The sequence below is a fragment of the Eupeodes corollae genome, chromosome 1 (genome assembly GCF_945859685.1).
Source record: "Eupeodes corollae chromosome 1, idEupCoro1.1, whole genome shotgun sequence".
Classification (NCBI taxonomy): Eukaryota; Metazoa; Arthropoda; class Insecta; order Diptera; family Syrphidae; genus Eupeodes; species Eupeodes corollae.
The window spans coordinates 1562601-1580610 of NC_079147.1; the positions used below are offsets into that span (position 1 = coordinate 1562601).

Sequence of the window (18010 nt, forward strand, 5' to 3'; positions counted from 1 at the left end):
TTGTATGATGCCTTCCTTAATATCAACTAGGAAAAATCTAACTGAATTTCTTGTTTGTATGTATTTCAAAAACATATTGGTATACTTTATAGTTACTTTAAAACAATAATGATCTGATGGTAAAAAAATAAATAAATATAAAATATATAAATTTACTCCATAACATCCCTGCTCAAAAATAACCGGATTTTATACAAAACTTCGAGTTTAGGTAACGGTTTTTGGATAACATAATTAATTAACAAAAACTAAGGAGGTTGTGAGCTGTCTAAATAGAAATAAATTCGACTAATAAAATGCTAAAACACGTCACACAAACGCTATTCGTTATAAAGTGTTAGAAAAGTATCAACCCGGTAAAAAAAACAAAATCTAATCGCTGAAATGCTGAAAATTCTAACTTCAACGGTTAATGACATTATCAAAAAGATTAGAAGCGGAAAATCAGAAGAAGCAGAACTTCGTGGTGGACGCCCTCGCAAAACAACAGCTAAAACAGATAGAGGCAGACAGAATATTGTTCTTAAGGACCCTTGTGCGTCCTAGAAAACATCTGTGAGGATGTAAATTTATCTATAGCGCCATCTACGGCAAGGAGTCGTTTAAGGGAATGCGGCCTTTATGCGTTCCGACGATGTTTAGTGAAAAGTAGTGGCTTTACTTACTGAAAAACATCATCATCAGGGTTAAATTTGCAAAAAAACATCTGAACTGGACCATAAGCAAATGGAAAAGTGTGCTTTTCAGTGATGAAAGCAAATTGAACTTATTTTACTCCTATGGTAGAATGACAGTAAGGCGCAAATGTACTCCTTACTGCTAAGCACGGTGGTGTCTCGGTGATGGTCTGGACTTTCTTTTCCGGGCCAGGCGTTGCTCCGATACATCAATTCGCAGGAATTATGGACCGTTTTCAATATAGGTATATTTTGTAGTCAACAACGCTGCCATTTATTTATTTTTATTTATTTTATTTGTTTAAGATATTGCATATTGTAGACCTTGTCCCGTGTTGATGTGCTTAGTTATTCGAAAATCTAAAGAGGAAATGCCTTTGCGTTGGGCTTTTCAGCAGGATAATGATCCCAAACAAAGTAAAGCTCTCTTTTTGCAGCTTTGAAGAATGAGTGGGAGAATATTCCTGCCTTTATAATCGACAATTTAATCATGTCAATGCCTCGTCGATGCCATGAAGTTATTAAAAAGAAAGGTTACTGGACAAAATATTAATTTTTAAGATTTAGTGACAAAAATCCAGTTAGTTTTTAGCAGACGAATTTCTGAATTCATTTAATTTTTTGTCATTTATTGCGTGGAATATTTTAACTGGTTTTAATTTTTTTATGATCTAATTACATTATAGACAATATAAAAAAAAGTATACATTCTTGGGTAGCAAAACATGGATTAATAAACTTGACCAAAAAAATCCGGAATGTTTCTAGCACCACTGTAGAAAATATAAAATTTCTCATTTTGGTTATTTTGTTGGTACGAACGAAAAAATTATGTGAAATGTCAATTTTCCATTAATTACAATAAAAAATCGTATCTGCATTGAAATTAATTCTATGATCATGAATTTGTCCAGCATGAGTACTCTGCTAAAAAAAAACCTTTAGGTTACAAAATCTTACGTAATCTATGCTGAATATTACAATTTTTGTATTTGTTACTTTGTTCTTCAAATATTACTCGTTTAAAAGTACTATCAGACGTTTTAAAGAAGTAAGTTATTCAAAATCTTTAAAGAGGTGTTTTTTAAAAAAGTGTTAAGAAAAAAATCAAATCCAACGAAAAGAAGAACTTACTTGAAATCCAATTTATCTCTGAAAAAATTACCCACTTGTCGTTTAAAATAAACAAATTAAATTAGCTAAAGTTATATCCCCTTGTACATGCAAATAAATGTGATTCCACTCGATAATTCATGCTTAAATATTCTAACAAAAATAATTCATTGCACTTTGAATGTTTCCCCAAAAAACATTACCAATGGAAACAGTAAAAACTGCAAATTAAAAAATCTTATGTTCTTATCTTTTTTTTTATTAATTCCATTTCATGATATACATTAGAATTAAGTAAATAATATTTTTCATATATTAAATATTATGTATATAGGTTTATTAACAAACACGATGCGACGTCACATCGTAGAAGAGAATGTAACCTCCATTTCTTTTTCTTTTTGTTAATTTAAAATTTTATATAAATAAACAACTTATAGATAAATATTTGAAATATAACATCACCAACAAAAAAATATGCTATTTATAAATTAATAAAATGTTAAACACAATATTGTTATTTTTCTTTTTGTCTCTTTTTGTTTTTGTTTAATATATTAACTTTAAGTACGGACCCAAAAACTCTTATAGAAAAAATATTTAAGTATTTAATTTATATTTTCATATTTACAATTTTGTATTTGTGTTTTTTCATTTAACAACAAAAAAAAAAACTGCAATTAATTTTTGTTTACACAAATCAAAGCCATTTAAATGTTTATATAATAGATATATGTATTTTACCTATTCACTTAAAACAAGAGATATTATGAGAAGTTTAATAAAGAAAAAACACGATTAATGTTGGTAGAATTAGCAAAACTAATCAGAAGTTACAGTAGAGTAATAAATAATTGCTCGATTGCAATTGCAAGCGATAAACTTTCGCTCACGTATGTGACTGCATGTTTGATAAAGTATCGGGACATAGTATTACACCCAATTTATTGATCTAACTTTATCAGACTGCCTTTAATTATTATCTGTTATAAAATAAAAGAATTCTATTGGTCAACAGTTGGGAGGCAATTTTATACTGTTTTGTATAAATACATGAAACCATGACGTTCATATATAATTCTAATTCGAAAGAATTTCACTTGCTTGTTGAGAGGAATCATAAAGATCAAAAAATTTGTGTTTCAACAAATAGTTAAGAATAAAAATAAAGAATACAATATTGCACTTGTTTGTTTTGTATCAAATGAGTTTCAGGCCAATGGCTAGCCAACTTGGATATCCTGCGCCCGATCGCAGATGCTCGTGAATTGCGGTTACATGTTTTCAATTTTAAAATTATGCGCACTGCCTGGCGATATAGTTATGGAACTTATAATGTGCGAGTGCTGAGATGAATTGTGAGAGTCCTGGCAATTGTTACTCATGTCATCCGGTGACATTGCAGAGTTAGGAACGAGCGAAGCTGTTGCATCGGGAACATGCGAAGAGCCGTTGCCGTCACTCGCCTGAGAAGGCGATTCTAAGGCCACCCCACCGGATCCACTGGGTCCAGTTGAGGAGTGCATTGGTGAATCTATGTTCTCTATTTGGGACGGATTGCTGCTGCGATTGGATGGACTATTGACGCACGGACTTTCGGTTAGAATCGGCGTGATTTCCAGACTCGAAGGAGGTTGTGGTATTTGGTGATGAGAAGATTGGTGATGGTGCGTTTGCTGTTGCATGGAGTTCATTTGAGGCGAGTGTTGCGTCGGGAGCGTGTTCAACATAGGGGCCATGTTTGACAAATGCATGAGATTCACATTGTGCATCATATTTTGAATTACTGAACTCTGACTGTGCGGCGATATATGCTGAGTTTGATGGTGATGATGACTAGGTGGATTTTGATGCATTTGGTGTTGTGGTGGAGGGTTCGAGGAAATTCCATGCGGCAGATGATGATGATGAGGCGGTGTCGGCTGCGGCGGTTGCTGCTGCTGTTGTTGTTGCTGTTGTTGCTGCTGCTGCTGCTGGTGGTTCATAACTGATAGATTATGCTGCGAAAGATTAGTGGCGCTTTGTGGCAGGCGGATGTTGGGCAGAGAGTTGTTTAAATTTGCACTCGATGTTGGAATCTGCATTAGATTTGCAGAACTATTTGGAACCATTAGACTTGCATTGTTTTGTTGAGGCGGCATCATTTCCAGGCCACCCGCTACGTTTCGCATATGTGGCGCATGATTGTGAACTCCAGTTGCAGATATCACTCGTCCCTGATGAGTTATGCATCTAGCTCGGCACATGCTTATGCGATAGGACTTACACAGCCAATAAGTTTTCATTCCTTGCTGAGTGGCCACAGTATTGTTGCGATTAAAGACGCAGTTCGCATGCAGCAATGAGGTAGACGATAGCATTGTTACATTACCGCCGCCTAATTTTAGTTTATACATTAGTTAATATTGTCATTGTCGTTTTACGTGTATTTAATTTTGTTTAATTGTTGAAAGATATTTTGTGCAATTAGAAAATAAATGAGTGGGTTTGATGTATATTTTGTATATTTTAAAATAAGAAGCAGTTATTTACAGAAGGCTCGAGAACTTGTTAGCAAAATGCACAGGTAGAGTAAGATCAAAGTAATTGTATTGTATATTAAACAAAATGCATAGTGAAATTTATTCTTTTATAAACAAAAAACAACAACTTTGAAATAAAAGAAAAGTATAAGGAAACTATCTTACAAACATAAATAAACAAATTGTTTAGAAAAAGCAACAATGTATATTCAAAGCTATTATTTATATAACAACAAAAAAGTTATTAAATCATTTTGAAAAACTATTGAAATGTGTTCATAAGTTGAGCTTCAATATAGTTATACATAAGTATTAGATTTTAAATTTTTTGCATTAACAATATATATTACATATTTACATAAGAATTAACGAGAGTTAAAAATATAGATTTAATCTTAAAGAGATGACAGAATAACATTGTGAAAGTTGTGCAAGAATTTACTGGCAATAAATTATAAAAGGTTTTTGTAGGTTCGTATGAAATAATTATTTACGTCACTAAGATACGATACAGGTAGCGTTATTTTAAGAAGTTATCTATAGATATTCTGGATTCAAAGACTCTACCAGTCTCACCAAAATCTTCACAGGGCGACATTTAAGCGTTAAAAATATGTAAAACAGTGACTAAGTATTAAAGATTGTTGGCAACAATCGTTAGGAACAATAAAAGGATAGTTACGATAGTTTGACTGCATTACCAACTTGGACTTTTTGAATTTGTTATATTTAACATTGGTAATAATTAAGAAATAAACATCAAAATTATAAAATTGCATCTATGCTTGCATTCTTACAACTATGCACTCAAAGTTGTACTGCGTAACTGTTATTATATTCGCTTGTTAATATGCCTTAGCTCCTTTTCGTCAGTAACAAATAAGTTCAAGTTTCCGCTTTAGGTCCACCCTTTCTCATCTTTGCTTTTTACTTTTAAAGGTTCAAAAACTTCGATTGAGATGTTTCAAACAAGAAGTTTAAATGGGTCTAAATGCTTAGATCCAGTTTGCTTACAGAATTAAATATCTAGAAAATAGCTGCTTGTGGTTTTGGACATTAACTTAAGGCATTATACACAAGCTCACAGTCAAACTTATCAAAAAATGATATAAACTAAAAATTGAAGATTCCCTACAAGTTTAGATATGCGTATATTCTTTAAAATAGTATTAGAAACCAAAGATTAAAGTAAAAGGCTAAGATTTCAATTCAATGATTGTTTCAGTATGGTTTTAAAAAACACTGTTTTCGTTTTTGGATGTTCTCACTTAAAATTTTGAGTTAGATAAACTTTGAACTGGAACTTGATTTAAGATAGAAACTAAATCATAAAATAGATTTTTTTGGAATCCAAAAATAAATGAAAACAAAATATATCTATTAATAAATTATACATAAAGTTTAATTATATTAATGTAGATGATTTTACATTTCGCAAATGGCAGTTACATGCACTTAAAAGCTTTTAATGAGTAATGCTAAGGTTTTAATAAGGACAAATTAAGATGATGTGCAAATAAGTTAATGACATGCAATACCATAAAAAAAGATATGCACTTACTTGGAGGAATGTCCATGTGGTTGCCAAAGCTTTTCGAGTAATCATTGGGTAGGTGCAAGTCACTGGGATAGTCAGGATTATTTTTGTAAATATTGTAATCAAACCCAAAATGTGGAGGAAGTGAATTCCTTAGTCCAAGAGGACTGGACGTGTGATCGCTGTTCTCCCGTTTAACACTATTCGGATCGAAACGTTCCGCCATCGATATATGCGGGATTGTTGTTGCCAGAAAATTGTCTTCAGGATTGACGTGATCCATTGAATCAGGGCACATATCTTGTTCGCTGCTTTCAGTATTTCGTCGATATTGTTTTCGCGAGTAGATTGAAAGTGAATCTGTACTATATTCAGGAAGGCGCTTGAGTCCGGGCCCAGTTTGGAAAGGATTTAAATTCTCAGCCGGGCTTTTGATATGCGAAAAGGGCATCGGCGAAGGCGATGACGTTGATGACGAAGAAGAAGGCGCAGGGATATTATTCTTTGTATCATTTAGATTACTATTTTCAGTTGGGTTTTGTCCAGATGCCGGTTTGTGACTTTGATTGGTGACGCTACTGCCAGCAGCTGATGATGTTGATGTGTTTTGGACAGCGGTTGCACTAGAAATGGTTTGTAGTTGACTAGGAGATTTATGGGGTGCTGCTACACTACTAGCTAAACCCTTAATTTGAAGCAACTGAGCAATCTTCATAAAAGCTTGCAATTCAGTGTGCTTAACATTAACCACTCCCTGGTACATAAATTGCAAAAGTTCACACATTACACCGTGGGTCACATCTTTGAGAATAACTGCAAAAGAAAATAAAAGGTAATATTTTAATGAGAGAACAGAACATTTTTAAATGTAAAATCAACTAAAAATAAAAATATAGTTTTGGGCGGCGAATAAAAATTGTATCAACAAGACGAGTATAAGCGCATTACAAATTTGTAGTGTTTGGAAAAATAGTGTGTGGGGATTGTGATATATTCAGTCTTAAGTTAAGAAATTATGCTGAACTGCTGTCAAGCTGGTTCGATAGAACTCCTATTGTAAAGCTTCTCCCCAAAGCACGGGGCTTAGCAAAGGTGTCATTTAATATATTATTTTTTGAGTATCTTGAAACACTTGTGATTCAAATATGAACAAAACCGTTAAAAAAAAAAATTATAATTTTAGAATTATTAAAATAAAATAATGCATTATGTGGAAAATCGACTTTACATTTAGATTCTTTTTTGATGAAACAATTGTTTGCGTCTGGAGCCGAACCAGACCACCCATTAATGAATACCATGTTTACATAGCATACTTCCCCCTTCCCTATAAACTATAATCATGTGTTAGACAAAATTATACTTCATTTTACCAGAATATTAAATTGTAATATGGTTAAGCGAAAAAATGGTATATTAAAACAATCCCGAAGAATCACTGAAATTTGAACATGGCAATTTGATACAATTTTTGTGAATTAAAGCTTGAAGAAGTGGAAACATGCTTCCATTCAGAATCAAGCAACCATAATGCAAGAAGGAATTAATTTATTTATTTATTTATTTATTTACGTCTATAAGTATTATGACTCTCTTAGACTAAGTACAATATTTCTTAAAAATAATAAAATATAATATATATATACAAGATAAAAATGTATACAAACAAGAAAAAAGATTGACTAACTTTAGACAATGCTTTCCATAATAATAGCTTTAAAACTATTTCTATTTTGATTAAGATCGAAAACATTTGCATACTTGTTGAAATTTATGCAAGCACTAGTAACTGGTTCATTTTGACCATAATTTGTAACATGCCGAGGAAAATCATTACTTCTTGGTCTTAAGGATCTAGAGGGAGCATATATACCGAACAAGGCCAAAAGAGGGGGGCAGTCAATATGTCCCGTGATTACATCTCTTGCGAATATTACTGAATAATAAATTCTTCTACAAGATAAAGGTTTTAAACCAATTAGTAAGCACCTACTATTATAAGATGGCTTGGAATTAGACCAGTTCAGTTTTCGAATCGCATATTTAGAGAATCGTTTTTGAATTCTTTCGATACGTATAAAATCTTTTTTAAAAAGAGGAGACCATACATCATTCCAAAATGGGACGAACTAAAGCTACGTATAAGGATTTCAGTGTGTAAGGATCTCGAAATTCTTGAGAGTTCTTGAACGCAAATCCAGACATAGCGTTAGCTCTCGATATAACATAATCAATATGAACATTGAAAGATAAGTGTGGATCAAAAATGACCCCTAAATCCTTATGGCTTACAACCCTTTGCAATGAAACGTTAGCAATATTATATTCAAACATTATAGGCACGACGGACCTTGAAAAAGACATAAGTGAATTAATTTGTATTCAAGCACAAGGAGTTAATAGTACACCATTCGTTCAATTTATCAATATCTCTTTGTAAATCCAAACAATCAGCAACTGACTTGATTGACTTGAAAATTTTTACATCATCTGCAAACATCAGAGATTGTGAACAATTAATCACTACAGGAAGATCATTAATAAAGAGTAGGAATAACAAGGGTCCAAGGTGACTGCCCTGAGGCACACCAGAGTAATTATGAATTTTAAAAGATAATTTAGATCCAATTTTTACAAACTGTGAGTGATTGCATAAGTAATTACTGAACCATTTAAGGAGTGTTGAGTGAAATCCCAAGAAGGAAAGTTTTTTTTAATAAAATTTGATGGCTTACCCTATCAAATGCTTTTGAAAAATCTGTGAAAACTACATCGGTTTGACGTTTGTTTTCCATGTTATTCAAGCAAAAGTTTACAAAAATAGTCAAATTAGTTGCAGTAGATCGCCCGTGAACAAAACCATGTTGGTAATCCGATATATGATTTTTCACTACTTCATAGATTTTCTTCTTCACAATCGATTCAAAAATCTTTGGAATCAGTTGCAACTTTGCAATGGGTCTATAATTTTCCACAGATTGCTTAGAGCCAGATTTATATATGGGAGTAATATAGGAAAATTTCCATGTATCCAAAAACTCACCACTTCGAAGAGATAGGTTGAATATGTAACACAAGGGCTTCGACAAATTACATGCGCACTCTTTCAAAATTTAGGTAAGTTAGGTTAAAGTGGCTGTGCGTGATGGAGAAGGACACACTTAGGACAGCTTAGTGGCCCATTTTAATACCATATGAATCTTGAGACTTTCTTCCTAAGTTAATTGAAACCAGTTTGAGTCCTTTACCAAACGCGAGAGGCTGATTATGTTTGGTCCTAGGTAATTCTTGCGTTTTCGAGAGCTAGAGCAGGGCATGTACAGTACAAAGGACGTGAAGAACTATTTCCTCCTCTTCCTCATCCAAACAGCTTCTGCAAAAGTTATTTTAGGATACGACTTGCCGCGGGGCGGGCTTTCCCATTAGACAGTTTCCGGTTATAACACCGATTATGGATCTTATATGCGATCTAATAAGAGATAGCAAGCACTTTGATTGCTTTCAATCTAGTGCAGGCCAGATATGTGTTTTGTTACCTGACAAGTGGTGACGTTTTTCCACCTGAATTTTACCATCTTTAAAGGGCAAACGAACTATTTCTAGAAGGAGGATAGTTTTGTTCAACAATTTGTTAGAAATTAAATAGAAAATCTCTATTTTACTTAGTTATAGTAGTTATAGATCTTTATCGATTTTTTTTTTAACGTACATGGATAGCAATATTTTTAAATACTATTTTAATCAAAACTAAAAAGAATTAATTCAAGAACTTAAAATCATCTTTCAATAAGTCTGTCATCGAGCCATAAACTCTCCAGTACTAAAAATTGTTTGTTTAATTATTCCGACAAAACGGGAAAGTCTTCGGAAAGTCCTCGAATCCACACCCACAGGGCAGCGCAGTAGAGGAAGACGCGGATCAGGTGGCGCGCACAAGTGGAAAATGACCTCACCCAACACGGAGCGCGATAGTGGAGACATCTAGCTAGGGACCTAGCATCCCTTTTTTATTTGACCATGAATAAAGCACTTCATAAAAATATTGCATACAAAAAGAAGAAGCTACTTTAAAAAATTGTTGGCTCATATTTTCTGAAACACAAACTTTTAAAGATTTGATTTAGGTCTTATATGGAATTATGTATATGCTAATTTATTTTTATTTTCAATAATGTAGTTATGTTACCAAAATTTGGTATATAACATAATTTGGTCATTCCATTTGTTTAAGTTATTAATATTTTACTGTAGATAGTTGTGGATCAAATTGTCTTGAGAGAACTCCTTTTATTCTTAAAATGTTGTGCAAAATACATGTTACTGCAATGAATGTTAAAGTGGTCTATAATTGAAAACTACAGCCATAGGTGACCAAAGGTGTAATTAAATACTATTTTTTTGTTGAGTATCCTGATTCACTTGGGACTTAGGATACTCATAAATCGTAAATAAAATTAATTAAAAAGCTATTATTTAACCAAAAAAAGCAATCTGAATATCAAACTTTTCATTCGACCAACCCAAATCAAACCACCTTGCAACCACATTAATGAACACCATTTTTACATGGCAAATATAAACCATAATTATGTGTCAGACAAAATCATATTTCATTTTAACAGATGACTGAATTGTAATATGGTTTATAGAGCGAAAAGATATTATATGAAAACTATGCCGATTAATAGGTGAAACTTCGAAGATGTCAATTTAATACAATTTTTGGATCAATCCTTGAAGCAGTCAAAACATGCATCCATCCAAAGTCATGCATCCATCAAACTTAAAAGATGATGATTCATAATACCAAAAGGCTCAAGTAAATTATTTCTAGAAATGTTTTTTCAACAATTTTGTATCTGTATTTAAATTAATTACAGTAGTTCTAGGTCTTTATCGATATTTTCTTAAGAACGTATATTTTTAAATATTTTATTTTAATTAAAACTAAACAAAACTTATTTGAGGCCTTCAAGTATTTTTTCAACTAGTCCATTTTTTTGTGAATTTTTATACAGTGAGTGTCATTAATATTCGGTTTTTATCATGCAATTTCTTTTTTCATATTTTCCACTTATAAACATTATTATAAATCTTAGTATTTGTTTTTTGTTTGTATTTTATTTATGAATGAATATATTCTTTACAATTGAACAAAAATTATCCGCCATTGACCATCCTCCGCTAAGATTATTAGATGTAAACGCATAAAGGCTGAATGTAAACGCTCCATTAATATTCGGTTTTTTCTTCCTCTGCTTGTTTTGGCATTTCTTAAGACTAACGGTTTGTTTTTTTTTAATGTAAAATTAAACCAAACTAGTCTGTAGGTTTTCTGCGTACATTTGTAAAGTAATTAGAAGTCAAACATTATAGAATTATTCAATAAATAAAACATGGGTCGTAAATGACAAAATTCGAGTCTTTAAACAAGAAAACTTGTGATTATTCAACACGAAAAAGGTGAAACTTACAAGAAAATTGCAGAGTTATTAAATATGAAGCCAAATACTGTCGGGGATATAGTCCGGAGATACAAAAATGAAGGAAGAATCGAGCCAAAGAAGCAGTTGGGCCAACCAAAAAAACTTACGGCGAAAGAAGAACGGCTTATAGTACGAAAGATCAAAGCTAATCCTCGTTTACGTGCCCCAAAAATAGTTGAAGAAGTCAGAATTGAATGCAAAAAGCAAATATCTGCATCAACCATTCGTCGTACCATCAAAGCATGTGGCTACAGTGGTCGGGTTGCCCGAAAGAAGCCCTTCATTAATATGCGCAATAGGAAAATTCGAGTCAACTTCGCGAAGGAGCATAAAAACAAGGATGCAAGTTGGTGGGACGACGTTATTTTTGCCGACGAGAGTAAGTTTAATCTCTTTGGTTCAGACGGAAGGGTTATGGTTTGCGGAAACCTAACGAAGAGCTAAAGGGCAAAAATTTAAAACCAACTGTCAAACATGGCGAAACATCCATCCGAAACATATTGGATCGAAGAGTTCGTGAAAACCCCGTTACTTCAATAAGTGGACTTAAAATTCGACACCAAGAAGAATGGAACAAGATTAGTGTTGAATATCTTTCAAAAATTATAAAAAACATGCCTCAAAGACTTCAAGGAGTCATATCCAATCAAGGTTATCCGACAAAATATTAAATCATTTCTTAAAAAATGAATTTCTTAACGATGCATTTGTGTTTTTAGAAAAAACCGAATATTAATGAACTATGTTTTTTAAAAGTTTTGTTCGTTTTCTATTTTTTTCTTTGTTTAGCTTTTAGTTTGGTAACCAAAAATTCTACCATTTAATAAGAAATAATAAATTCTTTTTTTACAAGCAAGAAATAGTTGTATATATTTTATTTTTAAACACCAAGTCGAAGTAAAAAAAATAACAAAAACCGAATATTAATGGCAGTCACTGTACAAATTTATAACCAATACAATTTTTCTTTATATACAACGAACATAAACTAGAAACATTCTTCAAGTGTTTCTTATGTTTTACTTGTGTAAATTTCATATAATTTATTTTGAACAAAGACTATCGGGTTCGGTACAAACTATTGAGCGGAAATATTTAGTTATAATCGATATATTGTTTTTTATAAATGCAACCGATTTCGAATAATTTTTGTTTCAAATATAAAAATTACAATACGTTCGTTTTAAGTTCTAATATACATTTCTAGAGTGAAGCTAAAAAATAAAAAGTAAATAATAAGCCTACCCACCACCCACTTTGGTCTTAACGTAAATCCATTGGTTTGAAAAACCAAATCAATAAATTAGTTGATATGGGAAATGAAGATATCCAATTCGTTTATCAAAACACCCAATAGAATGCTTCCATAAACTGTCACCTAATATATCAGGCTCTAAAATGTATCTATAATTGGACAGGCAAAGCAGTAAAGTTCACAACTTGTAAGAACCTTATCAATAATTTTAATTCGAACAAAAAATTTACCAATCACGATAAGAAACTTTTGTTTCTTTCGATCAAACACATTTAGAAATAAATTTTGGACTTATCTCTGCTTTGCTGCTCTCGTCTTCTTAACCTCGTGAACTTTAAAGATAATACTTTTGTATAGAAATAGTTAAAACTTCATCCATCTAGAGAGCTGTTTTGAGTATAACAAAACGCTCGTAACAGAAATTATCATTGAAATTTGTATGGATGATAAGCGTTTAAATAAATACGGTTGGGTTTTTTATTTAATTTTTGTTTTTGTATTTAAATATTGAACGCATATTCACACAATTTAGGTTAAACAATATTGATAAACTTTAGGGGTCTCCTATTTATTATTGGATGAATATCATCTCGAAACAGAAACAGAGCAGAAAATCATGAGTCGATGTTGTTTTTCGTTTGGAAGAATTAAACAACATCGACGTTCGAGTTCGAGATAAATATGTGTTTGGTGTTTTTATATATTTTTTTTTTGTTGTAAGTAGCATCTTATTGAGCGCCACCGTTGATCTATCTTATCAATTTTCAGGCATGTGCTACACACAGTAGCAAAAAGAAACACGATAGACTTATTGATCACTTGTTTTGAAGATGATAACATTCGATAATAACTTAAGGTTTTCTTTTTAAGCTTGGGTCAGTCAGGAAAGACATATTTTAATATCAAAATGAAATAAGCGTTGTCATGAATCTTATCTGTTTGTTTGAAAAAAGTTTAATTTCTATTCCCTATTCCATACACAATTATTTTTATTTACTAATCAATTTTGTATTAAAAAATAGGCTTTTGAAATGAGTTATTTGAAAGTTTGAGGTTATCTCAAATTTGAATAATTTACTTTTATATTTGATTCTTTGGATATTTTTGAACCAACGAGAAGAAAAGGACAGTAGAAGGAACTATAAAGCTCTTAAAGAATGTTTACTCTAAATCAACAATATTTGTATTTTTAATATATCTTTTAGTAAAGCAGGTACAGTTCTTAACTTTAAAAAGAGTAAAGTTACGTATAGATTTAAGGAAAAAGAAAAACCATGAAACAACCATAAGAAAACCTAACAAAATTTTAGTTTTTTAATTAATCGTTTAAACCAATTCAGAACAATAGAGCTGTTATTCTGGAAAACGACCAACAAAATTTACTTCATTAATTTTTAGACGCCGCCGTTGGTTTCGAAAAAGTGACTTGTCCATTTTTTCTTAAACATATGAATGTGGGAGTCAAGCATATTCTCTTTGCCGTTTTTTTTGAAACTCATAATGTGTGAAAATATTTTTAATCATTTTATTGATCATGAGACATATTTGATTTAATTCAAACTTATTCTCTTATCAGATAAAAATGTATCTTGATGTTACGAAACCAAAACAATATTTAAAAAAAAGTACTGCTTGAATATCTTTTAACCAATTTTTATCGCTGCTTTAAATTGAGATAAATAATAATAAGTCGATAACAAATCGTTGAAGCAAAGTATATTATTTGTTAGAATTCAAATACAAGAAGCTTATCTAGAAAATAAGCAATTTGTGTACTTAAAATCTTAAACTACGATTATCCAAATATGTTTTTTTGCTTTTAAAATAATAAATAAAATGAATTGAGGATCGTTGAAAAATTATTATACTCTTCATTTAAGCTATATAGCTATAAGTAGTAGTCCCTTAAACATTCATATATATTTACAAATGCATTCAGTGACATAAAAGATTACGGTTTACGATAAACAGATAATGAATTTATTAAAATAAAAAAAAAAACAAAAGAAACAACTTCTAAATCCAGTATTAGACTTCACTCAGAGCAATATTAGTTGTGATATGATTATTGTCATGTAGCTAGCTCGCTTGGCTACTTGATAGATAAATGAGTTTCAAGATAAAAACGAAAATCAGATATGGTCCCGTATCCATAGGTGAACCTTTTTTGGGCTATCAAACATGGACTCATGGAATATGTTGGCTACATATATCTAAAGTTTAAGATAAAGCGCCATCTGTGTGTCTTAATATAATTATACTTAGAAATAGATACAAAGTAAACATTAAATGCTACTGAAGAAGTACAGTGTTATTGTCAATTGACCCTTATCTATCGTTATAAGAAAAAAGAACATTATTTTATTGATTTATTAAAATTTATTGTGGCTCATAGGAATGGACGATTCGTATCAGAACTTTTTTATCCGATAACTACTATTCGTTGGGTTTATAGCCTCTAGTATAACAATAACGTACAAATATCACATTATTTGTCATGTTATGATAAATACAAAAGCTAATGTTGACATATGACTACCTAGTTTTATAGATTTTTGTTTTTAAATTGCTGATTGATGGAGTGAGCTTTATTTAAGTGACATTTTATGACACTGTAAGTCTGGAATGACATACATTCCCGATATCTTGACGAATTTTGTATACAAATATCTTATTCTAGATATAGTGAAATTTAAAACTTCAGATTTTAATCATATTGAGGGAATTAATATGTATGTTAGTTATTATTGAGAAAGATCAGATACAATAGTTTGGGATCAAGCAGATATCAAATGTGAGATCAAAGATATAGGTTATTGTTTTTAAAAAAACTAATCTTACGCTACTTTTGTTTGAATGGTCGCATTCACAAAGCTAGTGGGTACGTAGTTCGGCTATAAAGTTAGTGCACACTGGTTTTAACGTTTCACAATCAACTGCTCGGTAAGGACACAAGAATTCACAATGAAACGAATCTTTCGGAATTTAAATACAAATATAAATCAATCATATTACATCTTCTATTTGTTTCTTATTTTATACATATGTACATACATATGTACATATATTGTCGTTAATATGACAGTTCCGGATTGACTAGCTTTGTAGTGAAATTTTGCATTCACAAAGCTATTTGCTATTTGAATGCGCCCAATGCATCTAAACTCTATTTTATGATTTTTGAACTAAACACTAGAAGGAGCTTAAATTGAATTCTCAGCCCAAATTCTCGAAATGAAATACCCGACTGGATTGATTTTTACAATTACATTTAAACAAAGTGTTTTATGACAAGAATTCATTAGAGGGTTTGTACTAAAAACGTGTTACCTACCCTTGCCCTTTTTTAACTACAAGATTATTACGGTAAATGTACACTTCTGTATTGGCCTATATTGCCTTATTTAAAAAATTGGAGTTTGTTAGTTGCACTTCTGTTATTTCAACTATTAAAGAAAAACTTAGATAAGTCCACGTATGATTTTGAAATACTTACTTTTTTATTTGTGATACTTTTTTAAATAGTTCATGATCATTACAAAAACTCAACACCAAAATTATTATTCTACTTAAACCTTCAATGAAATTTTGTATTTAAATGCCCGTAAAAGACCAACAGGGTCGGAACTTCCATTAATGTTTAAAAATAATTTGTATTTTATGTCAAAAATCAATTGTTTGTGAGAGTTAATGCTTAAAGTATTTTCAGTTAATTACCAACTTAAAAAAGCCCATTTTCAACTATATAAGATTCATACTATTGGTGAAAATGTTACTATATACTATCAGAGAATTCGGATTTTGAATTACCGACTTTTTGGTCTTTAATACTATATAGTAAACGATTAACACACTTAGTTAACACAAAAATGATGACTGCACGTAAACCATCAATAAATTGGTTTCTTAAGATGTTTTTTCTTAGAAATACAATATTTCTTATATTCTGTAATGCATTCGAATAACCGAGTGCTCAAACTGCAGGGGTTGCACTATAGTTATGAATGATAGGTTTTATAATCCTTTTAAAGTGGACAATATTAGGATTAGGATCAGTGAAATGGAAAAGGTTAAGCATACAGTTATTTAAGAAGGGATGGCGAAATTAGACTTAAATCTGGTGGTATTTATGCTTTGACAAATGAACAGATTGTTTTAAGTACCTAGTAAGCAGTCATACCCCCTTCCATTGTTCTATCCAGTATCCATAGATCTGAAGCTTCAAATATAAATGACTGATCCCAAACCAAAACAAAATATTATGTAAACTACATTTAAAATATCGAGAGAAATTCCCCTTCGCAGTATTTTTAAAATTTGCTGCTGCAATGAACTTATCTAATGTAGTTAGATTCTTACATTATTTAGTCGTACAAATGTAAGAAATGGCCAAACAATGTTCATCTGATTTTAAAAATTTTAAACTTGTTCGCATATCCACATTATCAATAATTATTTTAAATTCAAAAATAAAATGTATGCAGAGTATTTATATCAAAGGCACTGAACAGGGAAATAAAATTTACATTTCAATAAATAGATATGTGCGTTTTGATAGTGTCAATCGAATCGGCTATTCGATTGAAGAACTTTCAAAGTCCAGTTGGTGTCATTAGTTATGTGTTTGAATTAGAAAATAAAGTGTTAAGCTAAATTACTAAAACACAATACGGCAAGGTCTTTGAATTCATAATTTATCAATGAAAAGCATTTTCATCTACCAAAGATGGTAAAATAACTAAATTAAACAAGAAGAATACTCACTTATGGGATGCTTGCAGGGATTCGAAATGAAGATCTCCTGAAAGTAAGGACTGCAAATGGCCAAGACAATCTTATGGGCATGCAGAAGTCTGCCATCGCAGGCCAGCGTCACGTCCACTAAGTCACCACGGTCGTACAGATTCTGGAAACCACTTGCGATATTATCTTGAAAATTATTCCAGCACAGAGCAAATTCATCATCCATGATTACAGCTGTTCGCTCTCGTCGATGTGATTTTTTTTTAAATAATCGCACTAAATTAAAATTTATTTTATTTTATTTTTGGTCTTTAGTCCCACACCTTTTGTTTTTAATTTCTCTTGGCTTTCCTTTTAAGCTATTTATTTTTTGTTTACTTTTCACTTAAAAATTCTGACATTTGGAAAAAGGAAGAGCATCCAAGCAGGCAGAGCGAAGGCGAAGCGAACTGTGAGGTGACTATTTTCTATTTAGTTCTTGCGGTTTGCGCCGGAAATAATCAAAAATATTGAACTAGTTTTAGTTTCTTTTGCTTTAGCCGCGCCGATAATAAATGTGCTGGTATAACCACGGATTAAACATTAATGATAAATCATTTGTTAAAGTTCTATAAAAATAGTTTCTCAGAAAACTTCCATGTTTGTTAAGTGTCACAGTCACAGGTCGACTGTTTTTT

The 18010-nt window shown here is 31.4% G+C and overlaps 1 protein-coding gene across 1 annotated transcript; it reads right to left on the minus strand.

Annotated features, from left to right (window-relative positions):
* Window positions 1-2344: 2344 nt before the first annotated feature.
* On the minus strand, window positions 2345-18010 carry LOC129939048 (sex determination protein fruitless). The gene is made up of 3 exons (XM_056046914.1): window positions 17355-18010; window positions 5874-6662; window positions 2345-4167 (listed from the first exon to the last, which is right to left on the minus strand). The coding sequence occupies exons 1-3, from the start codon at window positions 17557-17559 to the stop codon at window positions 3065-3067; spliced, it is 2097 nt and encodes a 698-aa protein (XP_055902889.1). The 5' UTR covers window positions 17560-18010; the 3' UTR covers window positions 2345-3064.